Source organism: Drechmeria coniospora, chromosome 02 (assembly GCF_001625195.1).
Source record: "Drechmeria coniospora strain ARSEF 6962 chromosome 02, whole genome shotgun sequence".
Taxonomy (NCBI): Eukaryota; Fungi; Ascomycota; class Sordariomycetes; order Hypocreales; family Ophiocordycipitaceae; genus Drechmeria; species Drechmeria coniospora.
The window spans coordinates 8622615-8650335 of record NC_054390.1 but is presented as its reverse complement, the minus strand read 5'-3'; the positions used below and the strand labels follow the sequence as shown (position 1 = coordinate 8650335).

General features: G+C 56.6%; 4 protein-coding genes across 4 annotated transcripts; 1 reads left to right on the top strand and 3 right to left on the bottom strand.

The window, feature by feature from the left end:
* Nucleotides 1–9058: 9058 nt before the first annotated feature.
* Nucleotides 9059–10285, bottom strand: DCS_05491 (uncharacterized protein; the record flags this gene model as incomplete). Its single annotated transcript, XM_040802794.1, has 1 exon — nucleotides 9059–10285. The coding sequence occupies one exon, from the start codon at nucleotides 10283–10285 to the stop codon at nucleotides 9059–9061; it is 1227 nt and encodes a 408-aa protein (XP_040657827.1).
* Nucleotides 10286–11865: 1580 nt separating this feature from the next.
* Nucleotides 11866–17248, top strand: DCS_05490 (transcription regulator BDF1; the record flags this gene model as incomplete). The annotated part of the gene is made up of 4 exons (XM_040802793.1): nucleotides 11866–12155; nucleotides 13451–14191; nucleotides 14364–16836; nucleotides 16892–17248. 4 exons carry the CDS (start codon nucleotides 11866–11868, stop codon nucleotides 17246–17248), a joined length of 3861 nt encoding a protein of 1286 aa, XP_040657826.1.
* Nucleotides 17249–19393: 2145 nt separating this feature from the next.
* Nucleotides 19394–19720, bottom strand: DCS_05489 (uncharacterized protein; the record flags this gene model as incomplete). Its single annotated transcript, XM_040802792.1, has 1 exon — nucleotides 19394–19720. One exon carries the CDS (start codon nucleotides 19718–19720, stop codon nucleotides 19394–19396), a length of 327 nt encoding a protein of 108 aa, XP_040657825.1.
* A 1340-nt stretch (nucleotides 19721–21060) lies between these two features.
* DCS_05488 (uncharacterized protein) lies at nucleotides 21061–21578 on the bottom strand (the record flags this gene model as incomplete). The annotated part of the gene is made up of 2 exons (XM_040802791.1): nucleotides 21061–21292; nucleotides 21448–21578. 2 exons carry the CDS (start codon nucleotides 21576–21578, stop codon nucleotides 21061–21063), a joined length of 363 nt encoding a protein of 120 aa, XP_040657824.1.
* Between the last annotated feature and the right edge of the window lie 6143 nt (nucleotides 21579–27721).

Sequence of the window (27721 nt, the reverse complement as noted above, 5' to 3'; positions counted from 1 at the left end):
GGTTTGTCCTCGGCGCCTGTGGCTGAAGGAGAGTTGATGATGGACGTCTAGTAGTTTTTTCTCGTGGCAGGGTGGAAGGCACAAGTATGGCTGCTGGCGTCTCGGCACTACCCCTACAAATACGACGTGCAAGCACACCTGCAAGTTAGTACAACCAGTTGTACATGTCGTAGGTGTAGCTGTGCTGCAAGCATAAACTACTGTAGGTATGGTACATGTAAGTACTGTACACGTACACAAGTCGGTTATTACCTGTCCGCCTACCTAGTCGTACGCGACGACGGGTGTACTCCGGACCTACTGTAGGTGTACTTACTCGTACAAGTCCTTGCACCGCACAGGTGCTGCGGACAGGTTGGACGCGATCGGGACAGTCTGGCAGCACTGAAAGCAGGCCCACCAGCGGGCAAGCCAAGCAAGGAACGGCTTCGACTTTGACGGCGTGCGCGGATTTGCGGCGACGCTGATTGGGTCGGCGGGTAAACTAGACGAAAATGAGTGGATAGCTCCCCTGGCGACGGCCAGCAACGATGAAGGCGCCTGTCATACCCGTACACCCACCATGGCCACCAAGGTATCGACCACTAACACCACCTGGGCACTAGCATCAAGGCGGCTTCGCCTAGCGGTCGCGCAGCACCGTTCAGCACAGGCTCACGCTGCAGTCATACCAAGTAGGCCGCTGTCGAGACAACGCAGCGGCATGAGATGGGCCTGTCAGATGCCGCCACAACACCACCGTGTTTGCGGTTGCACCAGTCACATCCCGTACCTCCACCACCGACACGCGTACATGTACACCCTCGCACGGTGGGAGGGTTGGACGGCCGCAGCAGCACACACAACATCGACGGCTTGGTCGCAGGACCCGATTCGTAATTTCCGGTGTCTACGGAGACTGGAAGTATTGCATGCAAGTAATTGCATCTTCACAACCTGCTTGTCGTTCTCCGTACAGTACGGAGCACAACTACACCCGCAGTATTGATTAATACTCGGTATGGATCCAGTCCATGTACGGCGGTGGCAAGAATGTCAGCAGGTGCGGGCACCCTCCTCTACTCGCAGGTCACAGTCTCCTCGCTCCGTTCTCAGGCCTCCCCCTAATACTTGCACTCGAGCATTGCTACTTGTCTATGGCAAGGGGCCGAGTAGCCATGGCTCAGATACGGTTGCGACACGTCGCAGGCAGTTCGTTGTACTCGATGGCAGATGCAAACCCGTGCTCGCACAACGACGGCAATCAGGTGGCAGAGTGTCGACGCGGGACTCTGGGCGGGCGCTGCTGGTAGTGCAGTACCTAACCTCCCACGGCGCACAGAGGAATTAACAGGTACCTGGTACCAAGCAACATGGACGTTGCATGCAGTGCCAACCACGGCCAGCCACGGGCAAATACCAACTGTCGGCACGGCCATCAGCAAGAAAACACATGGCACCTACATGATTAGGTCGTCCGTTTCCGTGGGTGGGTAGCATCGCAGCCACGGATGCTGTGCCGCCATGGTCAAACCACGCCAGCAACCTGCAGAAATGGACTGACTGGCCCGGTTACGCTCGGCACGTCAGCTGTTTCACCGACGCAGCAAGTCTGCGGCACACGTATTTGCTTTGTTTCCCCAGACGGGCGCGGGACAGATCCGGCGACGAGGCATGCAGCGCTGGCGCGGCACCAAGGACAAGCGGCGAAGCAGCGAGCACCAAGTAATTACGGGGCCCGTCCGTAGCTATGCACCAAGCCCTTGACCGCAAGAATAGAACAGTGCCTGCAAGCAACTCTTCAGGGTGCCCAGTGCTTCCTCCACGGCATCGTCCAGATGGACCGTACTTGGTAGGGCCAGGCACATGCACATGCAGCCCGTGTTGCCCGTTGCTCGTACGGAGTAATCCCACTCTGTGCTCGTTCATTGATGGATGACCCACTATGCCGCAGTGTTGTCTCCTCGTACTCAACATGTCAAGGTACATGCTTACACCTGCCCTTTCCCTGCCCATGCACCTCGGGTACGCCATTAGGTACCGCAGCTGTGCTCGTGGTTGCAAGTGCACCACAGTACGGAGTACTGTAAGTAAGTACAGTATTAATAGGTCCTGGGCGCCATCTTTGCAATGGGTGCTGTACCTATCTTGCTACTAGGTACCTAAGGTAGTAGGTACCTAGTAGATTATAACTTAGGGAGTAGTACCTACGGGATGAACATGTACTGTACTTGCATGTACAGTAAGCACCGTGGTATCTGGTAATTACTGCACATTGTATTGTAGTCGAGGGCAATCTTCCAAGCTTCCACAGAAGCGCATAAGTACTTACATGTACAGTACTCCGTAGTTGTACTTGTAATTGCCAAGCTCGTGTCGGTGCAATGTGCTCCGTACTGCACATGTGTGCTACGGACATGATGCGGCACAACCTGTTCGCGTACCTACTTGCATGTGCACTTACAAGTGGCTGTACAGTACTGTACCCCGTACTCCGTACAAGGAGCAGGAACCAACACGTACCCAGTATTAGGCTCTGGTAGGTGTACTCCGTATGCCATGCCACATTACTGCCTAGTGGGTACTTACTTGTACTAACCAAGGTACTTGTGCTTGTTCACCAGCAGTAAGCCAGCAGGCTCAGGAGTAAGCCCGCAGTGCTCGGTGTTGGGAGGTCTTGCATGAATAGTAAGTACCACGCCGCAGAGCCTGCCCCTCTGCACCGTGGTGCTGGCAATGGCAAAATTGCGGCTCGAGAACGACAACATGGACGAGGAACCTTGTGCAGTGACCTGTAGGTGTAAATCCTTGGTGCAATGGCCTGTAGGTGTAAATCCTTGGTGCAATGGCCTGTAGGTGTAAATCCTCGGTGCAATGGCCTGCAGGTGTATATACTTGTACAGTGACCTGAAGGTGTATTAGTACTAATGCCGTGTTCAGAGCGTGCATGGTACATGTCGGCAGGAGTCCTATTACTGGGTACGTTCTACGGAGTACTCTACCTCGGTACCTGCGTTCTGCCATGTTGGTGGATGAGGCCCTGAGCTCATCTTCGCGTGGCATCCCATTCCACCCGCCGTCGTAATGAAGTGCCCGCATGCCCACGTACTGTGCGCCAACGCAATGTGCCTCGTGCCGTACGGAGCGCTGCGTGCCGCCATGTAGGCGTGCAGTGGTGCTTGGGGAATGGTCGCACGATGGCGTGTGCCTCGCTTCGTCCATCCAGTCCAGCGACTTCCCACTGACTCATCAGCCGATGGCATCGACGCAGGGCGCACGGCGTGCTGTCGCGGCACCATGTCGGACCGTTGCAAGCCATTGCGTCTTCACCTCGGCACTTGTCATTCCGCACATGGGCAACATGCAGGACGGCGCAGCAAGTGGACGGTACCACGGCAGCATGATGCGGAAACGACTTGGCTGCCGGTATTACCAGTTGTCTCCGCGGCATCGACGCCGTCGTGGTGACTGTGTGGCGACGGCAATGTGACGATGAATAAAGCATCGCATTGTGAGGGAGAGCGGAGAGAAGATTGGCGGCGTTGCGCCTGCCGCGTCGAACGGGACAAGGTGTCCGCGCTGCTCGCCAGACTTGTGTGTCCCTGCAGGAAATGATGGGTTGCACAAGTGCGAGCATCGATGATGAACTGGCGTGGCACGACAGAACATGCCCGTTCCCGAGCTCACACCAAGCTTGGTGGTGGGTGGACCACGTACAGGTGAGTGCCGTTCATGTACTTGGTACGCAAGGATGGAGACGATGATCTTGACGGGAGTCGACCTTCCTGGTGAGCGTACCGGCACGCAGACAGCCGTTGGGAGGGGAAAAGGCATCCATTTTTCCATGGGAAATATCAAGGTCGAAATCAGGCCGTTGCCATTCGAATCAACTCCTTGCGTGCCCGCGCCCAATGCACGCTTCGAGGAGGAGAGAGCCTCTTCTCCATTTCGTGTGCAGGGTAGGCAGCGTCGTCGCCGCGAGCTTGGCTGCCCTGAGAGGTGCACGGGCACGGGCTGGGGCAGCTCTCCTTTCACCGAACGGATACGCACATGTCTGGAACCCGGGCGGAGCAATTCTTTGCGTCAAAACACACGCCGTGCTTGAAAGAGTCGGTGACACCGCTGCTCATGCAGTGGCCGACGGTGCGCTGGAGTTGGCTGGCCCCAGACGGTGCAGGCGCAGCAACGACGGAAGCGTCCCCTTTGACGGCCACATTCGAGTCGGCGGCCGTGTCGACGTTTGACGCCTCTCTAGGCTTGGAAATTGCATACAAGCAACAGACCACCATGGCGACGAGCCGACCTTGTTGGCACCGCTCCCGATGGTCGGAGAGCAGCGATGGAAAAGAAAAAAGACTGTTTCACCGCCAAGCTTAATCCTGACGGTGGGCGGTGGCGGCGACAGCTTCGGCTGGACCCGTAATTACCAGAGAGCACAGGTACTTTGACCAAGCATGTACGGCCGGTGACGTGTACACTTGCTAGTACAGTAATAAGCCTGTCAGGAATGTGCCTAACAACGACACCTAGCACGTTCAAGGTATTTGCACAACTACTAGGTAGGAAATACTACGTACGGTATTGCTGTACTTGCATATTATACGAGTAGGTGCCCAGGTAATGCCTACAGCACAGGTAATACAGATTTCCTAGTACATACCTCCAAGGTAGCATACAGTACAGTACACCTACCTACTAATACCCACGTACCGTGCCGAGTTCTAGTGCAGAGGGGAGAGGCATGGTAACCGTGCGAGCGAAATACACTCCATCACTGCTGAAACTTGGACATTCTGCCATCCGCAAGTGCCTGTTCATTACTGGACCGCGGTGCCATGGATTTTGCTTCCTCGTCATTGCACATTGCACGAAACGACAGTCCCGAATACTTGTCCTGCACTTGCATGCAGATCTGCACATGCAAGCAATTAGTACTCCGTACATGTACTTACTGTACTGTACTGTACTTGTAGGCCCCTTCAGTGCTTAGAGGCTGGTACCAAGCCACTGGCGCATGAGAGGCACTTGGATCCCGCCTAGCACCTACCGTGCCATGCTGGCCGAGGGTGCGTTAGCAAGTACATGGCCCGCGAGGGAGATTCCCGCCATTGTGGCATTGTTCGGGAGGCGGTTCCGGCGACTCTCACCATTCTTTTTTCGCTTCGCCCGCCTCTGCTCTGCTCTGCTCAGGCAACCAGGGGTCTGGCTAGCCTCGACCACATTCCTTCTGGTGGCACGACGGCACGGAATCGTGTCGATGCAAGGCTCTCTTTTGCCGCAAAGGCGCCTGCATGTCCCGAGGATGTTGAGGAGGAGGTGAGCGACGAGAGCGGACCGTCGTCGCCCTCTGGCCCCCTCTCACTCTCCGCCGCGCACTCGCTTCATTTGGTGGGAGCCTGTACCGACGATGCGATGCCGCAACAAACGTTGCGTGGCCGCAAGCGGGGAGCACACCGACATGCCTCCCGCCATAGAGTGCCCTGCACCTACAGCACAGCACACCAACTACTACCTAGGTACCTACCTAGTAGTACTTACACTCAAGTACAGGGCACTGACTGCCAGCCGGAGCCGCTACCGTTTGCTTCGGCCTCCTAATACCTCCTGGGCGCGCTTAGGTTATGACGTGTCTCGTACTAGGAGGTCGCCTCCACCACACTCGACCATGCCGCTTGGTGCCCTCGTACCGGGACAGTGCGATCTCCGTGCATGGCGGGCACGCGTTGAGCACGTTGGGGGGGGGGGGGGCCGAAGGCGGAAGCCCGCCTCTTCGCACCCGTCTGACCGCCACGGCTGCACAGTGCCGCGCTCGCTGAACGTTCCGGTTTCGGACTGTACGAGTACGAGTCCATCCATCCTTTCGCTGCTGGCACTGGCACTTCCAGCCCCACCACGGAGACAGAGGTGAGCCCCACTCCACACCGCAACGGACAGAACATCGCGAGCGGGACCAGGACCAGCCAGGACATGCACCCAGGACCAGGCCGAGGCCAGTCAAGGCCCAAAATCCCAACCATCATCACTCATTGCATGGCGAGCACGAGCCGCGGTGCACGCATCGACCCGTCTGTACATCATTACCTCCGCTGCTTGCACTGCGTTGTCCGGCTCGCACTCGCCTTTGCACCCGCACTCTCGCTCGCCCCTTGGCTCGTCCATTCTCCCAAGGACCAACCGACGGCCTCATCAATTCGCTCTGGTAGCCTCTCCTCGTCGACTCGACGCGACTCCGGCTCTCTCCCTGGCTGGCTGCGTGTCCGCTGCGTGTCCGCTGCGTCTCCCCCCTCCCCCCTCCCCCCTCCCCCTCATCATCACCACGGCCGCCAACCTCCCACGCCTCGCCTGCTTCGTGCTGCCATCGGCCGTCCAATCTCGGCCTCCGACGTCCCCTTCGAACCGTCGACCCATGCTCCGTCCGTCGTCATAAGGTCGTATCCTTCCTGCCACCCCGTCGAGGCATGCCCTCCTGGCCACCTCCCTCCCTCTTCGCTCCGTCGACGCGCGTCCAATGATCCCCCCACCTCCTCGACCCGACCCCGGATCGCTCGACGACACCCTCCACCGGCTCCCTGCCTCGACTGCCCACGGCCCGATGGGCCATCACGATGGGACGCCGAAACGGCGATTCGCCCCCATCCCCATCGAGACGACGTTTCAATCCGTACGCAGCATGGCCAGCTCGGGGCCGAACCCGGAGTTGACGCCGGAGCCGTCCCCTCGCTCGCCCTCGCCGACATTACCCGAGCCGCAACTGCACGCGCTGCAGCGGCGGCAGCAGCCGAAGCAGCAGAGGCGTCGCTTCAAGCCCCAGCTGATCGAGACGTCGCGGAGAACGCGGAGGGCGGGCGATGCCAACCCCGCCACGCGACCGGCGGACAAGACCGACATCACCCCCTACACCAACCACATCTACGTCGCCAAGCACCGGTCGCGGCGGAAGCATGGCGACCTGCAGGAGGACGAACCCGTCCATCACATGCCGCCCACGCGCCGCGAGACCGAGGACGAAGGCGTCAAGGAGTACCTCCTCGAACTCGCCGCCAGGGAGGCGGCGCGCCAGATCGAGGAGGCCGCCCTCGCCGCCTTCCCCAACAGCCGTGCCCGCGAGGGCGGCGTCGCCCACTTCTACTTCCGCGACAGCTCCGACAGCGACGAGTCCGTCGACGACTCCCCGCAGGAGCACGGCCAACCCCCCGGCCATCGGAGACCGTCCAACCTGGACCTGGGCTGGTGGCATAAGCACATGCAGGAGCATGTCTCCCACCTCGCCGATGAGCGCAACGACGACCATGGCGAGCCCAACGACGTCGAGGACACGCTCATGCGGACCGACTCGGACCTGGACAAGATCGACCGGGACGTGCCGCCGGACGCCATGTGGACGACGACGACGACGACGAGAAGGCGACGCGACTCGGACCTTGCCGACGTGCAGTCGCTCCATCACTCGCCCACCCTGGTCTCCCCACCCGACGACGTCGCCGACGAGAGGCAGACCGATGACCGGCCCGTGCTCGTCCCCGTCGCGCAGGTGGACCGCCTCGGCGTCTCCTTGGCCTCGCCCCCCGCCGAATCGCCCTTTGGCCGCCCCTTTGCCGCCTTTGGCCTGCGACCGGAGGACCCGAAGCTCCTGCTCATGCGACAGGCCGCCTCGCCGCCGATGCTCGGCAAGGACCTGACTTTTCGAAGCTGCCCGTCGCCGAAGCAGACGAAGCTGGAGACGGACCATCCCTTTGTCGAGCATGGGGGTCCCCGCGAGCAGAACCGGGACCTCTCGGGCGAGGGGGGTCTCTGGAGAGGATACTGCTGCAGGTCGGAATCCAACGGCGGCTTCACCGTGCCGTCCGACCTGCACGCCGCCCAGATGATCGTTACACCGCAGCCGCCGGGGACCCCTGGCGAGCCTCTCGCGGCGGACCTCTTGAGCGAGGAACCAGACTCCCTGTGGGGATCCTCCCATTCGTTGGACGACGGCATGCTCGGCCCCGGCGCCGCCGAGCACCGTCCGAGGAGCGGCCAGCTGGTCAAGGGCCCGCAGATGCTCCGCGGCATCGACGAGCGGCTGCGGCGCGAAAAGGCCGAGGCCGAGCGGGACGAGAAGATCCTGCAAGAGTTTGACGACGAGTTCGTCACCCAAGTCTTCAACTACCTCTCGCTCGGCTACCCTTCCATGGCCCGTTCCTTTGACGAGGAGCTCTCCAAGATCAGCCGCGTGAGCTTCGACGAGCTCGCCAAGCACGACGAGAAGCAGACGGCCACCGGCCACATGGTCGAGATGAAGCTCCAGGACATTCCCGACGGCGCCCGGTGTCCCCGCTGGCATGCGCTGAAGACGTACATTATCGAGTGGGCTAGGCAGCACCCCGATCTGGACAATCTCGATCCCCTCGCCTGGGGCGTCCGAGAAAGGCGAGGTAGCTGGGCCATCTAGCGGCGCTGCGTCGCACTCGCCGCCCTCCCCTCACTTCAAGTTCCTCCTTTCGCCCCCCCCCTTCCACTTGGACGGCCGTGGTGCCGCTCCCGAGGGCCGTCGTTTGAATCGACACCCTCCTCTTCCTCTTCCGTTTCCACCCTTTTGGGCCGAGCAAGACCAGAGGCGGCATGGCATTGTTGCAGCGGTTCCTACTTCCAACGTTCCTTGGCACCGAGCGCTGTTTCTGGCTGCCTTGCGTGGTTTGTTTGATATACTTTTCATTGGATTGAATGGCTGGATAGACACACACTGACGGGATGTGGTGGCGTGGGCAATGTGTATTTGTTTGTCGTTGGCCGTCTTTGCACATGCCGGTCGGACATACCCATGCATGGCAAACGAGCAGTATCGGGCGGCGAGACAATTGAATCATCCACCCGAGTACGGACAGAGGCCACGATGATGCGTGGATTTTTCCAGGTATCAACTCGTCATATTGCGCAGTCCATATCTACAAGAACGCCAGAGATGCCATCGTAATGAAAAAAAATGACGGGGGGGGGGGGAAATTGGAACAATGAATGCTGCCTCGACGGTTCTAATCCATGCCATGCCATGCCAGCCGGCGGCGCCGGCGCTGTCACCTCCACTTCCCTTCGACCGTCGTTACTTTCTTTTCGCAAAGGACCTCGTCACCTTTTGCAGCTTCGAGGGCGGCGCGGCGGCCTCGACGTCGCTCTCCTCGTCCTCGCCCATGGACTCGTCGACGTCGTCGTGGATGACCTCGTCCTCGTCCAGTGGTTCATCTGCGTCGTCGCCGTCCTCGTCATCATCCTCGTCGACAGAATCGTCGTCGTCATCGTCGGAGGCACCGACGAAGCCGTTCGCCTCGGGTGGAGCGTCGTCGTCGTCGTCGTCGTCGTCGCTGTCGTCGTCTCGATTCCTCCGTGAGCGGACACCGTTTGACGCGCCCGTCTCCCCCTCGACCCAGATGGCATCCTCGTCGTCGTCGGCATCGCCCTGCTGCAGCAGGCCAGGGCCCTTTTGCTGCATCTTTTTTCGCAGGTTCATCTGACCCTCGAGCAGATCCAGCTTGCCTTTCAGGACGAGGAGGCTGTTGAGCCCCTTTGCTCTCTCGGCCAAGACCTTCTGCAGACCGTTCAGGCTGTGGACGACCTTGGGCTGCGAGGCCAAGGCGCCGCCGTGCGAGACGAGGGTCCATTGGACCCAGGTCATGAGGTTGCCGGCTCGGCCGGGTCGTCTGTGGAGCCTGGCCGCCAGCCTGGTCAGGAGGTTGCCGGCGAGGGCGCTGTCGATGCGCTCGATGGTGTTTCGAATCGTCGTCAGGTCCGTCGTGTGGAGGCAGGACTCCAGGAGGTCCGTGTCGTCGGTCCGGAGCGCTTGGGTGAGGACGGTGGTGAGGGACTGGTGCGAGGGGGGGACGATGACGGTTTTCGCCCGCTCGGCAACCGCGCCGGCGGCGCCGGACTGCTGGAGGAGGGCGGGCACGTCGATGGCCTCGTTGTTGCGGAGCAGCTCGCCGAAGGAGGGCGAGGTGGCCTCGCCGTCCGACTCTTCGGCGGCGGCGTCGGCGTCGTCACGGCCGACGGTCTTGCCACGGAGCCCGAGGGGGGTGGCGGACGGCTTCGCACCATCCTTGCCGCCGTTGACCCCATCGGACTCTCGGTCCTCCTCCTCGTCCGAGACGTCATCCTCGCTGGCCTGGTCCGACGAAATCTCGATCATGTCGACGGCCGAGGACGGCAGCGTGTCCGTGGCCGAGACGGAGGCCTTTGACTCGTTGATGGAGCTCTTGGTGGGACGTCTCGCGCTCGACTTGACGACGGGCGCCGCCAGCTTGGCCGGCGCCTTTCTCTTCGTCGACGCAGGCATGGCGGGAGCGACGGAGAGCGGGTGCCGGGGCCGGTCGAAAAGTACTGCGAGGGTGCGGGTGGCTCGAAGCGCTGCGACTTGAAGATGGACGGAATACGGATGGCGACTGCACGGGTAACGAGACGTGGTCGATGGTTGGCTTGTTCAGTAGATGGATTCAAGATCCAAACGCCAAACGACGGATAAACATACTCTTGTGCACAGAGCAAGGACGCAGAGCTAGGCGTTGTGCGCACCGAGTTTTGCGTGGGAAAATTTCACGACTCTCTTGCTTCACCTCGTTCAACTTTTTTCTGGGCCGGCCCCTGCTGGGGTGGGTTGGCGGGTGGGCGGCCGCTGCGTCCCACCGCAACGTGCGTCCGGATGACATAAGCATTCACCATGGCATTGCGGTTCCGAGTCACGTGCCGCTGGAGGTCCCTGTGGAATTGGTGCTCGCGGATCGCCGTGACCACGGGCAGCACGGGTACCAGTGGGCACATGTACGGTGTACTTGCACGGTGTACTTGCGTCAAGTACTTGCGTACAGTAAGTACCTCGCCAGACAGGTGCATGTATAAGTATCCAGGACATGCAATATGAAGCACAGAGTACGACTGGTTGTACATGTACGGAGTGCTGTACTGTAAGAATGTAAGTAGTAATTATCCGGGCATGTTTTGTAAGAATTTAGTGTTGTACGGAGTAATACAGTACATGAACTTTGAACTTTGTACTCCGTACTGGGTACTTACTGCAATACAGTGCTACTGTACTCCGTCGTGGTACCTTGTACATGTTCGTCCTCTCGAAATGGTGCGAGTCAGGTGACTCGCTCTCAATCAATCACCTCATGCCGTGCTCCATCGAGCACGCAAGTACTGTATACATTCAATGCCCCGTTTGAACGATACGCGTTCTGACGTAGTGCGAGGCTGTCGAACCACAGTATCACCGCTTGACGGAGACACAGGCTTCCTTGCTGGTATTCTTGTAGTTGTAGGGGTACTGCACTTGCGTGTGCAGCATGTTACAAACGAACAGAGTACTAGGTACTCCGTACTCACCGCAAAACAAGTGCGAGTGAACTGTAAGTATGTGCTTACTTGCTCTCAAGTACGGCCTTGGTTTGGCATTATCCAGTACTGCACTGTCGTCCCGTTCATAAATGTACTGCACATGACAGTACCAAGTAAGTACTGTCTGTACTCACCCCAGGATGACTGCACCGAGTGTGACTCCCTACTTGTACTGCACACGCACGTCTGGTTTGGTATCCAGCACGGATACTGGCCGCACTGCTCCGTCACGCCCCAACACGTGCGCAGTACGTAGTACAGTAGTAGTGAGAGGCTCATTTCATCGTCCCGACGAGCCGATGACACGCGGGAAATGAAATTCTTGCAACAGCTTCCTCGTCTAGAAGAAAAGGCACGATTGCGTTTAACTTTGTCCTCGCCTTTTTGCCTTTGACGCGCAAGGCTGGCTCACGCGCCGAGTTGACTTTTACGTGCTGGGCGCACGCCGTGGACGCGGTTGCTCGGCATGGAAGCGCAACGTACGTGTGTTACCGTACGCACAGTACTGTTCCGTACCTGGAAATGGCCCCTGATCGTGGAGGTTATCTCGTCGACGGTCCGTACCGTGGCGGTGGCGACGTGGTCGCGAAGCGTGAGCGTTCCCACGACGGAGTTCGCAACATGGAGTGCACGTTCGACGTACGACTGCACGCATGCGTAGGAGTGCCAGTGGCAGTCAAGGTCAGGCACACACTTGCAACGCCGTGCACGCCGGCCACGAGCAGCATGCGACCGGCCATGTCGATGTCGTCTGTTGAGGCGTCGCTCTCCCTACGAGCGTGCATCGAGCATGCTGGCCAGATGGACGTGCAGTACGGAGTAATACTTACTGCATTGTATTACTGTATATACTTGAGTACTTTAGCACTCGCATCTGCGTGCTTGCCGCCTGTGACGTGCATGTTCGTGCTAGAGAAGCACCTGTGGCTAGTGCAAGATGCACCTTCCTCCAAACCTACGCTCCGGTGCCCTAGTACACAAGTACTTACTCAAGCACTGCCGCAGGCACCTAGCGCTGGGAGTTCGCGCTCGCTCATGCCTGCTCCAGCACCTCGACCGCGCGGGACGGAGTCGTACTTGTACAGGTACTTGGATTCATCGTAGTAAGTAGGGGGCACTTGTGCGTAGTCGTGCATGTAGCGGTACCTCCATGAGAGAACCCCAAGTACCCGTACTCCCTCCCTTGGTACTACTCAAGTAAGTACATTGTACGGAGTACTCCCTACCCCTACAGTACTTACTTACCGTACAGTACTCCGTACGGCAAGAAGTACTCCGTATTACTTGCGCAGCTGAATACTAAGCAAGTACTCCGTACTCCGTACTTCCTACCGTTCGGGGGGGGCACCGAGGTGGATGAGTGGGTGAGCATGTACTTATAAGTATACCTCGTACGCCCGACCGTGCAGAAAGTACACGCTGGGTACACAGGCGGCCTACGAGCGGGTGCGGAGCGCTCCTGACGGCACTGTCGACGGCGACCGGCTAGGCAACCACCAACGGGCTTCCCTCCTGCTCTCCCCAGCCTCACTCGAAACTAGCCACACGCCCTCGAGCAAATCACTCGTTGGCTTCCCCGATGCGGTGGATCCCCACCTCGGGCAAGTAAATTTTTCTGCCCCAGCCATTTTCGGCGCCCCGATAAAGTCACATCAACGCCTGCCCGGACCTTGCCTTTCTCTTCTCATAAATACCTTCGCGCCTCCGGTCGGCCGAATTTTATTGACGTGCACGCGCTTTTCTCGCCGACCCTCCCACCCCTCCCCTCCCTCGCCCCCAACGGTACCCGCCAGGAACCTCTGCTCCATCCCGCAAACGCAGCGCCGCGCCGTCATTTTTCCACCGCGTCGAGGTACCGTCGGCGTACCGAACGCACCTCGACGGCACCATACCGCATCCTGCTTGACCTTTGGACCTTGGCCTGCCTCGAAGGAAGCTTGCATCGCAGCGCGCTGTCCCATTCCCTGCCGATTTTCCTCACCACCTCGGGTCGCTCGCATTGTCCATAATCCATAATCCATATTCTCACCGACGTCGCCGCCGACGGCCATCCGCTCCGCCCTTCGCCCGTCGTCGCCTTTTTTCCCCTCTCCCCCACCCGACGCAGTCGCCGCGCCGACACGAGACGACGACTCGCCTCTGGGCACCGCCGGACGAGCACGCGCGCCCGACGTGAGAGCTCCACCGCAGGAAGCTACGCTGCTCGGCCGCCACGAGCTCCCGCACCGCTGCTGCAGCTTCGCATCATCACGACCACGGCAACAGCTCGCGGCCGCCGTGCGCAGTCTGTACCCGTTCGCCCCCGCCACCCGCGCGAGAGCTTCCTCGCTGTTCTCTGCTCGCAGCCCGCCCCGCTCACGGCACCTCGCCGCGCCTCTCGCCCGCGCCCGCGCTCGCTCCATCTCGACGGTGCATTGATCGGGTCGAATTCACTGCCCTCGCTCCTCGACCGGCCCTCCACCGCGCAGCTGCCGCCGCTCCCCCCCCCCCCCCCCCCCTCCTCTCGCAGCCGTGACAGCCGTCAGCGTGCCTGCGCACCGCGCAAGCTCCTGCTCCGTCCCGCTAGCCTCTCGGTGCCTCGTCGCACCTGCCCCTCGCCGCGAAAGCTGACCACCCGTTCGCGCGTGCTTCGGAGAGCTGCCGCACGCCTTTCTCGTCGCCTCCCCGAACCTGCACCTCCGCATCCCTCGCCGCACGCCTGCGCAGTTTCATCCTTGGCCCGATTTCATGACGCGCCGCACTCTCTGAGCCACCACCACAACTGCGCCGCCATCGCCATCGGAATCATGGCATCGCCGCGCCCCGACGCCGCCGTCCCCGATCCCAAGCCGGAGGAAGTGCCTAACGGGTGAGTCATTTCGCCCCTTCTGCCGTGCACCACGCCCAACCCCTCTGTCGACGGAGCGTGCGTGGTCCGCTGGCTCTTGCCCGAGGCCATGAGCCCCGGTGCACTCGTCATCGCTGTTGCCTCGACACGCCCACGCTCGTGCGAAGTCTCGGACTGACTCGCCCAAAAACAGCCACGCGCCCCCGAAAGAGCCTGCCATGACGGAGCCACCCGTGGGTGCATCCGCGAGAGAGTCACGCCCGGAGCCTGCCTCCACCAAGGACGCCTCGACGACGCAACAACGCGCCGGTTCCCCCAAGACGGGAGCCGAGAGCTGTGCCCTGAACGGCAGCGGAACGGCGGATGGCCCGACCAAATCCGACACCGACGCCGTCGAGACCGACGAGGTAGCCCCCAGAACCGAGGCGGAGTCGACGGCCGCTCAGCCAAAGCCATCGGATGGGCCCGAACCGGCCGCAAAGGCCACCGCGGCCGCCTCGACCGAAGAAAAAGTAGTCGAGTCCAAGAAGGACGGTCCGTCTGCGGGACCGGCTCGAGGAGAAGACGAACCCGCACGGGCGGCGAAGCGGTCGACTCCTGCCCGGAGCCCTTCGCGGACCGAGGATGTTGAAATGCGCGAAGCCACGCCCCGGACCGACTCTCCGCCGTCGGGCGAAGCCAAAACCGCGAAAGCAACCACGGGGCCTTCCGAGGCCACCGCCGCCGCCGCCGACGGCAAGACGCAAGACGAAGATATGACGGATGCGCCGGCCGAGAGCTCGGCGGGCGCCACGGAGACGGCCCGTGTCGGTGACGCCGCTCCCCCCTCGCAGGATGCAGCCGCGCTGCCCACGTCCGAAGTTGATCTGGGCTCGGCCAGCATGTCCCAGCTCGCCATCGAGGGAACCGGGAAGGCGTCGCCGGCCGAGGCGTCTCCCGAAGCGCCCATGGCCGATGCCCCGGGCGCCAAGGTCGCACGCGAGCGCGAGGATGACACGGCCGAGGAACCGGCTTCCAAACGGGCCAGGACGGAGCCCAAGGACGACGAGGCGAGCGCCGTCGCGGCTGCCGGCGAGCCGACGGCAAGCTCGTCCACGCCGGCCGGTTCCACCGGCGTGGCGTCCGACGCCCCGGGTCTCGACATGACGGTTCTCACCAGCCTGACGCGCTGGTCCGACTCGGAGACAAACGCCAAGGAGCTGTCTCCCTTCCAGCGCCGCGAGATCCGCAAGGTCATCGGACGCGTCAAGAAGACCAAGGCGGGTGCGCATTTTCGCGACTCGGTCCAGAAGCTGTGGCCCTTCCTCTGGGACTCGTACATTGCCCGCATCGAGAAGCCCATGGATCTCTCGGAGCTCGATCGGAACGTCCGCGACCCCAACAGCTCCATCGTGACGCTGGGCCAGTTCAGGAAGGATCTGGCCCTCATGTTCGAGAACGCGTTGACGTTCAACGGGCCCGCCCACGACATCACGGCCGCCGCCGCCCAAGCCGTGACGACCATCTGGCAGGACGTCCTGCCGATACCGGTCGAGGAGCCCGCCCGACCCAAGGCCGTTCCGAAGGCGAAACCGGCGCGCGAGCCCCGAGCCGTCGTCACCGAATCGGCGGCGCGGCGACAGTCGACGGCTCCTGCGCCGAGCCCCCTGACCGAGACGGCCGCACCCGTCACTGCCACGCCCCCGGAACCGTACGACGATCGTAGGGCCTCGACGGCGACGGACGGCGACAGGCCTAAGCGGACGGTCCGGGCGCCGAAGCCCAAGGATATCGACTACACGACGAAGCCGTCGCGCAAGAAGCTCAAGCCCGAGCTTCAGTTCTGCGACGAGGTCTTGACGGAAATCATGCACCCCAAGCACCACGAGATCAACCAGTGGTTCCTCGAGCCCGTCGACGCCGAGGGTCTCGGCATCCCGACGTACCACAACGTCATCAAGAAGCCCATGGACCTGGGCAAGGTGCATCACAACCTGGCGACGGGGGACATTTCTAGCCTCAAGGACTTTGACAAGAACGTCCGGCTCGTCTTCGACAACTGCTACAAGTTCAACGGCCCCCCGGATCAGGGCAACCCCGTGTCGGTGCTCGCCAAGCAGCTCGACGACCTGTACGGCGCGCAGATGAAGAACAAGGATTCGTGGCTGGCCAGGCACGCGGCCAAGGCGAGCGCGCCCGCGGCCTCGACCTCGAACGCCAGTGACGACGACGAGGAGGAGGACGACGACGGCGAGGAGGCGACCGAGACGATGCCCAACAAGGCGGAGATTGAGGCGCTGCAGGCCAAGCTGGAGGAGGAGACGACGAAGCTGAACAAGATGCTCCTCAGCGCCAACGAAGCCATGATCTTGGTTCAAAGAGGCATCGTCGATATGGTCCAGAATGCTCTCATCAAGGCGGTCAAGGACGCGCAGACGCAACCGAAGAGCGAGAAGCCGGCGAAGAAGGCCGGCAAGGGCGGCCGGGCCAAGGCGGCGGGCGGCGTCGGAGGTCGCAAATCCATCAGCGGGCCCGGCCACGCGAAGAAGTCGGGCGGCGGTTCCAAGAAGGCCAAGAAGAATCTGACGGCGGCGGAGAAGGACGCCATCGCCAACGCCATCAACGATCTCGACGCCTCTCATCTCGATCGCGCCATAGACATAATCAAGACGGACACGGGGCAGAATGTAAGTGGCAACGGGCGCGGCGGCACCTTGAGGCGTGGCTGACTCGTGCGAACAGGAGAACACGGAAGGCGAGCTCGAGCTCGACATTGATCAGCTGAGCACCGAAGCGCTATCCAAGCTGTGGGAGCTCTGCAAGAAGGCTCTGCCGGGCTTCGGCAAGGACCTGGCCGGCGGCCCCAAGTCGTCGCCAGAGGTCGGCCGGTCGACGGCCAAGCAGGGGGCCAAGTCGGCGTCGAAGCCGAAGAAGAACAAGCCGATGAGCGCCAAGGAGCAGGAGGCCAAGATTGCGCAGCTGACTGCCCTCCAAAACATGTACAACTCGGGACAGGAACCGGGCGAGGGCGAGGGCACCATCCAGGCGCCGACGCCCATGGCCGACTCGAGCGACGACTCGGACTCGGAAGAGGAGTAGACGGAACGGCCGCAAGTCGCCGAACGGGCGCGTTTGTACGAGTAAACGACGTGACGGCGGTGCCGGCGTTGGGGTATATTCTCGAGAGGCGGAAAGGTCGTGGCCGGGCGAGGAGTGCGTGGTTCGAGCGGCGGCTAGATTGGCCAGCGCTGGCTTCTCTCGCTGCCCTGCGCTGGTGGGATGGCAGGCCGCGTGCCTTTCTTGGCCTTGGCCGCCATGGCCCGTGGCGTTGGGCGCGCATCGCGACGGGTGCGCCCGCGGGACGTGGCTTTGGGACGCGTCATGGAAGCGGACGGCTGACGACAGCGGAGACGGCGGCCGACCAAACGTTGGTGCCGAGTTTGGATGGCGACGGCGTCTAGAAGGGGTCCGGGGTATCATGTGTCGGCACCCCGCTGGCTTGATGTCGTCGGTCGGCGTGGGGCTCGACCATGGGCGTCTTTCCGACCCGTAGCGTTTGTAGTATTTTCCGTGTATCATACAATAACGTACGCAGCGGGTGATGAACCACAACTTGCACCGCCTGACCACGAGACGGTGAATTATGGCCCCAGGCTGGAGCGGCCTCGGCGTCCCCGGCGAAAGGCAACGTGAACGATTCGACGGCTGGTCAGGTCACATGAAAGAATCCATGCAAGTTTGACCCTCTCCGATTTGGAGCAGGAGCCGAGGTGGGTGTCAACCTCGAGGCCAACTATGTGGCCACGAATACGCACGCTGCTCGTTTCTCGGCGACGCAGGCCCAAGCACAAAGTTAGCAACGTAAGTAGGTCGACCAAGTGACCGAAACCCGGCACGGCCGCCAGGACTTACTAGCTGCATCACGTCAAGAGGCAGGACGGGGTCGACGTAGCAGATGGAGGAGGAAAGAAGGAGAGAAGAGAAAGAGGATCGACGGCGCGAGGTGCGATGGCCAACCGACCGGTCGGCGTCTCACACCTCCCACCCCTCCCGCCCGAGGCCTCACCGCCACTGCGGGTTTCGCTTCGGATTCGATGCCGCCATTGGCACGAACACGTTGAGAAGAAAGGCCGTCTTGATGGGGATGAAGGAGAGCCGGTAGTACCGTGACGCCGAGGGAAAGAAAACGAAGCAGATGGTGACGGATGGAGGCCTCGTGACGTCGGGGACGGTCTATGGTAGGTATATGAGGACGGGGTAGATAGAGGAAGGACGTACCGAGCGCCCCCAAGCTGTGGGGGTTTGTATGTACTGTACATGCGTGGGGTTCGTAGGGAGAGTGTGGTCGGGTTCTCGTGTTAGTGTTTGCACGTACACGTTCATACAAGCAGTAACAAGTATCATGTATCATGTAAATACTCCGTACAGGGCAGGCACTTGCTAGTAAGTACTGTACATATTCGAGATGCAGTACGCAGTACGGAGTACTCCGAACATGTAATAATAATGTACGGAGTACGGAGTACGGAGTACAGCAATACGCCGTGCTATTAAGTAGAGTACAGTATAATTACGGAGTGCACCGACCTACAAGTAGGTGTACTTACACAGACTTGCAGTACCCATACCTGCAGGTACTCCGTATTAAGTGCCTAGGCGACACGTGTGTACTTACGTGAGTATACAGGACCTATTCCAGTACCTGTACTTGCGGGTGTGCTGGTAGTTGTACTTGCGGGCGGGTGTGCTTGTACATGTAAGTACATGTACTTGTACGGTGCTATGCTCATCCACGGTGAAAGTAGGTGTAATTACTCCGTAGTAATCCGTCGTAATTACCGAGTTCACCTCCCTTGCGAACTTGGCTTGGCTTGGCCTGACTTGTCGTCGTTGCAGCGTGGCGAGAGAGACTCCTTTCAAGTTCACTATTCCGTCGCTGGTGGCAGAAGCGGTTGCACCTGCGTTGAGACGTTGCCTCCAGAGAGATGCTTATGGGAATGGGAGCAAGGCGCTCCGTAGTAAACAAGCAGTAAGGAGGTGGAGGTACTATGTAGGTAGGCAAAGCACAAGTTCTCGTACTGTACTGTTGTTGTACATCTACTGTACTCCGCACGTGTGCATGTACATGTATTTCTAGGTGTACATGTGCCTGCAAGTCTACTTGTCATACAGTACGCACTGTGCGGAATCATGTGCAGGTATTACTAAAGCCGCAAGTATCCATCCGTCCATGCTCTATTATTACTAATTACCGAATCCATAATAAAGTTTTTCCTCCTCAACCCCTAGGATCCTCCTCGATGATCCATCTGCCATAAACTCTCCTATATGCGTCGTGGCGCTACCGTCACTCGTTACGGCTCGTCCGACGTTATGGGCACCGGCAGCTGTCCCCTCACCCTTCTTACGCAGAGGTCGACGTGGTCCGGCTCGTGCTCGGGCATAATCTTGCCGTGACGCATAAGGAAATCCACCAGGACGGCGCTTAAACTCGCCGGTGACGATACGGCAGCGGACCTTGTCGCAGCCTATAAAGACGAACTCGTCGACCTCATTGTCGCCAGGCCTCATGATGACATTATTGGCGAGCTCAAGGTCGTAGACGTAGAGGACTTCGGAGTAAACAGTTCGGAGCGCGGGTCGCGGGTCGAGAGGTTACCGTGATAACGCCCGCGCTCCGTACCGACGAGCGTACAAGCTCGGGCGGTAGGGATGCCTCCTTGACCGCTTCGGCGATAATGCAGTCGAGCGGGCTGTCCCTGGACCAGAGGCCGCCGGTGGTCGTACTCCCTCGAGCATGCTGGGGAATATGTAGAGGTATCAGCTGCAGCGGGTGACCTAAATCTTCATCTCGTCGCGCTGCGGCTGGCCCTGCCGAGGCGGAGACAGTGTGGCCGAGCGGACGAAGCAGGTAAGATGGGGGCTACAGGCAGCAATACCAAAGAGGGAGGCGGTATAATAGCTCTCGATATAGATTGAGTTACAGGCGCCGATAACGCAGCAGTACTCGCTATGCGTCCCGGCGAGCGATGGAGAGTCATCCCTTATACTCCGTAGGGATAGCGGCATCGATGGCCTGCTGGGAGGCTATGTTGGCGTGCTCTGATAGCAAGACGCCCTCGGGCGCAGTTGTACCTGGATCGAAGGCTACGGTGCTTGGTATGTAGTGATATACCCAGCCACTGACCGGGCGACATCACAGGCTCCTAGTGCCTTTGCGAGGCCCTGTCAGCTGGTTACCGCCGATGCTAGAGAGACCCCTGGCGGATATGCGGAAGCCGCTGGAAATTACCCCGTTCCGTAAGCCGACGACTATTACCTGTCGTACAAGGTACTTGTCATTACGTATACATGTATGTACCGTATAAGTATATATATATGCTGCAGTTGATTGTTTCTGGGATATACATGCAGCTGTATGCAGGTCTGTAGGGGTAGCAGAGTATAGAGTCGCTCTCTCCCCATTGCACTGCTCGCCTGTGTTAAGGATCAATGCTGAACCCAAAAGAGCAACGGCGGAGCGACATACTACGGCATCTCCTCTTTCGGTAATCTTGATGGTCATGTAGGTCTCCGTCAGAGCAATCAGGGGTAGAAAGTAAAGCCGCTCAGCCGCCGTCGGCCGGTGCGGACTGATCTTTGTTGCGTCATTAGGTCGCAGCCGAGGCAGCTCACGAAATAGGCCGCTCGTTCGCCTGCCTTCGAGTGCAGCTAGGGCTTGCTACGGACATGAAGGTTGATGTAACCCAGTCCCTGCGGCGAAGTGAAAGAAAGGACTCTTGTTGGTATTTGCCCTCGATGGATCGCTACCTAGAGCAGCGCTTCGACCTGGGCCGAATGCGTTCGACCCAATTGCCTCGCTGATTAATTACGTCTGTCCTTACCGATTGGCCACTGAAAATGGATGGAGCTCAATATATCCAGGCAACGGCGGACCAGGATTTCGCGGTCTGTAGTCCACTCTTGTCTCGTAGAGTTCCTCCGTCAGCCGGCCTCGCTCTGCTCGGGTCGCCTTGAGCTCCCGTTCCAAAAGCCTCTCCGTCTTCGTCGCGTATAGTGATGCCGGCATGGGCTACGAATGGCGACGGGACAGCCTTGAAACCGACGCCCACACCGGCGCGGAGCTCATGGTGAGCCGAAATTCTGTAATTGCTCCGATTCTTGGAGAATAGATGTGCCACATCAGGACAAAGGACTATTACGAGTACCCCTCTTTTTACTCGTCTTGGCCCATCGAACTTTGGTTGAGTCGATGGCCAATCCCGTTTGCTGCTCTACACGTGGTCGCCACGACGAACCCTTGAATACCGCTAGGTTCGTAGTTGCTTCCTGATGTGGTCGGCGAGTACCTGTCGACAGCACCGTCTGAGTTGCGGCCGGTCGTCGAGTTTTCGTTACCTCGAGCCTGAGTTCCGTGTGTGTTCACCATGGCGCCGGTGATCTTGGGCCACAGGATGATTCACGCCGGCCGTTCACTATCATTGTACGAAGGAATGTTTTCCATTTCCAAAGATGACTGTTACGGATCGCGGTGTTGCATTACTCAAGGCGTCAAGTAGCTTTTTCGAACCTGAAAGTTGTACTGACTTGCTCCAGACTCTTGGTACGTTAGCCATAGGCTTGTTGCAGGAATGCGAGCAATTATTCCCAATGGCTTCGAAATTTGGAGTTATACGGGCACCCGAGTTTCGATAATTCCTTACAGAGTGGAACGAAATAATAAAGGCAGAAGATACAAATAGCTATCTCGTCGTCTACTTCTACATCGCTTCAAGATTCCAGGACGCCACCGGCTTGCAGCTGTACACTACTGTTACGATACATGGCTTTCGCGTTGGAAGCAGGGGATCGTATCCTGCTTTGTCAATCAACATCGCCACTTCGGGCATACAACAAACAACCTCCATCGTTGAGGTACTTCACGCGCGGCGAAGAATTACCAAGGTCTTCCACTGGCGCTTTCGACCGAATCCCATCAACTGAACCGCTATTTGGAATCATCAAGTTACCCATATTACAGCAGCAGAGAACCGGAGCCTAAGCAGGATGTCGACTTTTGCTTCACTGACATTTAAGTTGCTCATTGAAGAGCACCGCAATATTCCTATTGATGAGCAAACCATATATAGGTATGACAGATATGCGCTAGCTAAAAGAGAGATAGAACATCACATCGAACTGAGGGTGCAGCTGTACACGTCCAAAATAATAGTAGTAGCATACGGTAAATAATAGTGTATTGTAACTTAAAGCTCTCCTTTAACAGGAAGCAGCATAGATGTAGTTCGTCATGTTCAAGTTTGAACCATCACCGGGATCAACTGTAATAGTGTTCTGTGTAGGAAGGCCATAATTTGCAAAAACTGAACGAATAGGATAATAAAATCCTTTAACAAAGTAGTATGACGTACATCTCGTCGATTGTTCAAATTGAGAGCTTAAAGCCCCAAAGGGTGGGTTCAACGGTTGATCACACGGGAATGCAGCCTCCCCAATATAAAAAAAGTCAACCTCGTCCGCATACTCACAAATTGTGTAATTACCAGTGGTTGGCGGTTTAAAATAGCCACTGAAGACGAGGGTATAATTGTTTGCATCAATAACCATTCCACCAAATGTGAAAGTAACTCCAGGGCAATATATCATCTCCGTTTCAAATTGGACACAGCCAACACTTGGTCGCGCGACAAAGGGAACAATCATAGTATCTGTCGTACCGTGATTCAGTCGAGATTTAGACATGTAGTAATCCGGTGATACTCCTACGCCTTCAATATTCGAGTAATATCCCACCTGATTTGGAACATCGGCGTAAATATTGGTATACAAATCAACATTTAATCGACCTGCTCCAAGTGGAATGCATGTTGGAGCTATAGTTTCACAAGCGCCTACCGGTACACTTATGGTGGTAACAATAACAGTTGTGGTACACGGATGTGTGCAGTCGGCTGGTGGTGTGAGGGTGGTGGTGCCATGCAATGACCCGGTTACAGTGGTTGTAACTGCTGTATCAGCGGGCAACATGATGACAACACTTGTCGTGCACGGAGGCGTGCATCCAGATAATGGCGGAATAGTCGAAGTTCGGAATACTGACCCAGTTACCGTTGTTGTAACAACCGTATCAACGGGCCGAGTAATGATAATTCTAGTAGTACATGGATGTATACACCCAGATGATGGTAAAATAGTAGTTGTGCCGGGAACTGTACCAGTAGTGACGGATGTTGTTACGGCCACATCAGGAGGTACTGTAACTATAATAACTCTTGTTGTACAAGGATGTATGCAATCTGATAATGGATGAATAGTCGATGTGGTGCGTGTTTGTCCACTCACCGTGGAAGTAATAGCAACATCTGCTGGGACTGTAACAACAATAATGCTCGTAGTACAAGGGCGAGTACAGTCGGATACCGGGGGGATTGTGCATGCGGTCGCTGTTTGTCCAACTACGGTTGAAGTGATAACGACATCAGGGGGTTCTGTAATAATTACCCTTGTAATGCAGCTAACAACGCAACCAGCTGTTGGTGTAATGGTGGTGGTACCAAACACCGACCCTGGAGTTGTAATGGTTACAACTTCACCCGTGACCGTGATGATGATACTCGTAGTGCAGCTCGAAATACATCCAGGCGATGGCGGAATTGTTAATGATCCTGGAGCAGAGCCAAGAGTGGTTCGAGTGACAATAAAGCCAGGGATGGTAACAATAACTCTCGTGGTGCAACCAAGGATGCATCCAGCAACTGGAGGTATTGTTGTCGTGCCAGCTATGGAACCAGGGGTTGTAATGGTAGTAATAACACCTGGTTGAGTGATGATAACAGTTGTAGTACAGCTCTTAATACAGCTAGAGGCAGGTGTGATTGTTTCTGTACCAGCAACTGAACCTGGAGTTGTTACAGTGATGAATGCACCAGTTATAGTAACAATGACACTGGTTGTACAGCTACGTGTACAACCAGCGGATGGTGATAAGGTTGTAGTGCCAACTATTGATCCAAGCGTTGTAATGGTAGTTATGACACCTGGTTGAGTTATGATTACGCTTGTAGTACAATCCCGGAGGCAATTAGATGCCGGGGTGATTGTTGTTGTACCATCGACCGATCCTGGAGTTGTTATGGTAATAATTGCACCAGTTATAGTAACAATGACGCTGGAAGTACAGCCAAGGGTACATCCAGCGGCTGGTGGTATTGTTGTAGTGCCAGCTATTGATCCCACTGTTGTAACAGTCGTGATGGCGCCAGTCTGAGTAATAATGACACTTGTAGTACAATCAGAAATACAGTCAGAAGCTGGATTGATTGTAGTTGTACCGGCGACTGGTCCTGAAGTTGTTACAGTGGCAATTGCACCTGTTACGGTGACAACAACACTTGTGGTGCAATTTGCTACACAACCCACTGGTGGTAAGATTGTTGTAGTACCGGGAACAGAACCTGGCGTAGTAATAGTTGTAATACCACCTGTTTGAGTGATAACAATAGATGTAATGCAGCCAGTAATGCATCCCGACGGCGGAAGAATTGTAGACGTGCCAGGAGTTGAACCAATGGTTGTTTCTGTTACAATTCCACCTGTAACAGTTATAATGACACTTGTCGTACAGCTCAGGACACAGCCAGAGCGCGGCGGAATTGTTGTCGTACCCACTACAGGGCCAGTGGTAATGACTGTTATAAGAACACCTGGTTGTGTAATGATGATACTTGTCGTGCAGCCAATACAGTCGGACACTGGTACAATTGTTGAAGAACCAGCCATAGATCCTAGAGTTGTTATGGTCGTGATTGCGCCCGGTATAGTAATAATAACACTTGTTGTACAGCTAATAACACAGCCTGATGGTGGGTGGATTGTTGTAGTACCTGACACAGAACCAGGGGTGGTAATGGTGGTAATTGCGCCAGTTTGTGTAATAATGATAGACGTAATACAGCCAGTAATACACCCAGAGGGAGGAAGAATTGTGGATGTACCGAGCGAGAAGCCAAGAGTTGTCTCTGTAACAATTCTACCAGTATAGGTAATAATAATGCTTGTAGTACAGCTTGTAACACATCCCGGTGACGGCGGCTTTGTTGAGGTACCAGCCACCGGACCGGGAGTTGTAATGGTTGTAATCCCACCAGGTTGAGTAACAACGATGGATGTAATGCAACTTGTTACGCATCCAGAAGGAGGCATAATCGTAGATGTACCAGGGATTGATCCGAATGTTGTTTGAGTTACAATTCCACCAGTTACTGTAATAATTACAGTCGTAGTACAGCGTGTAACACAACCTGCAGATGGTGGAATTGTTGTAGTTCCAGCTACTGAACCTGGAGTAGTAATAGTCGTAATGGCCCCAGTTTGAGTAATAATAATAGATGTAATACACCCAGTAATACATCCAGAGGATGGAAGAATTGTTGATATGCCTGGTATAGAGCCGAGAGTTGTTTCAGTAACCAATCCGCCAGTAACGGTAACAACCACGCTTGTAGTACAGCTTGTAATACAACCGGCTGATGGCAGAATTGTTGTGGTTCCAGCTATTGAACCTGGGGTAGTAATAGTTGTAATGGCCCCAGTTTGGGTAACAATAATAGATGTAATGCACCCAGTAGTACATCCAGAGGATGGAAGAATTGTTGATGTGCCTGGTATAGAGCCGAGAGTTGTTTCAGTAACCAATCCGCCAGTAGCGGTAACAACCACGCTTGTGGTACAGCTTGTAACACAACCTGCTGATGGCGGAATTGTTGTGGTTCCAGCTATTGAACCTGGGGTTGTAATAGTTGTAATGGCCCCAGTTTGAGTAACAATAATAGATGTGATGCACCCAGTAATACAACCAGAGGGTGGAAGAATTGTAGATGTACCAGGTGTAGAGCCAAGAGTTGTTTGAGTTACTATTCTGCCGGTTACGGTAATAATGATGCTTGTAGTACATCGTGTAACACAACCTGCTGATGGTGGAATTGTTGTAGTTCCAGCTATTGAACCTGGGGTAGTAATAGTTGTAATGGCCCCAGTTTGAGTAACAATAATAGATGTAATACACCCAGTAATACATCCAGAGGATGGAAGAATAGTAGATGTACCAGGTGTAGAGCCAAGAGTTGTTTGAGTAACTAATCCGCCAGTAACGGTAACAACCACGCTTGTGGTACAGCTCCGAACACAACCAGCTGATGGCAGAATTGTTGTGGTTCCAGCAACTGAACCTGGAGTAGTAGTAGTAATAATCCTACCAGTTTGAGTAATAACAATAAATGTAGTGCAGCTAGTCAAGCATCCAGAGGAAGGAAGAATCGTAGATGTACCAGGTGTAGAGCCAAGAGTTGCTTGAGTTACTATTCTACCGGTTACGGTAACAATGATGCTCGTAGTACAGCTTGTAGCACAACCTGCTGATGGCGGAATTGTTGTAGTTCCAGCTATTGAACCTGGGGTAGTAATAGTTGTAATGGCCCCAGTTTGAGTAACAATAATAGATGTAATACACCCAGTAATACATCCAGAGGATGGAAGAATAGTAGATGTACCAGGTGTAGAGCCAAGAGTTGTTTGAGTAACTAATCCGCCAGTAACGGTAACAACCACGCTTGTGGTACAGCTCCGAACACAACCGGCTGATGGCAGAATTGTTGTGGTTCCAGCTACTGAACCTGGAGTAGTAATAGTAATAATTCTACCGGTTTGAGTAATAACAATAAATGTAGTACAGCTAGTGAAGCATCCAGAGGACGGAAGAATCGTAGATGTGCCTGGTATGGAGCCAAGAGTTGTTTGTGTTCTGGTTTCACCAGTTACTGTGATGATGACGCTTATAGTACAGCTTGCAATACATCCAGGTGGTGGCGAAATTGTAGTAGTACCGGCTGCTGAACCTGGAGTAGTAATTGTTACAATATGACTAGTTTGTGTAATAATTATGGATGTAATGCAACCGGTAATACATCCAGTGGAAGGAAGAATTGTCGATGTGCCAGGTATAGAGCCGAAAGTTGTTTGAGTAACCAATCCGCCAGTAACGGTAACAACAACGCTTGTGGTACAGCTTGTAACACAACCTGCTGATGGTGGAATTGTTGTAGTTCCAGCTATTGAACCTGGGGTCGTAATAGTTGTAATGGCCCCAGTTTGAGTAACAATAATAGATGTGGTGCACCCAGTAATACAGCCAGAGGGTGGAAGAATTGTAGATGTACCAGGTGTAGAGCCAAGAGTTGTTTGAGTTACTATTCTGCCGGTCACGGTAACAATGATGCTTGTAGTACATCGTGTAACACAACCTGCTGATGGTGGAATTGTTCTAGTTCCAGCTCTTGAACCTGGGGTAGTAATAGTTGTAATGGCCCCAGTTTGAGTAATAATAATAGATGTAATGCACCCAGTAATACATCCAGAGGATGGAAGAATTGTAGATGTACCAGGTATGGAACCAAGAGTTGTTTGTGTTCTGGTTTCACCAGTTACTGTGATGACGACGCTTATAGTACAGCTTGCAATACATCCAGGTGGTGGCGAAATTGTAGTAGTACCGGCTGCTGAACCTGGAGTAGTAAT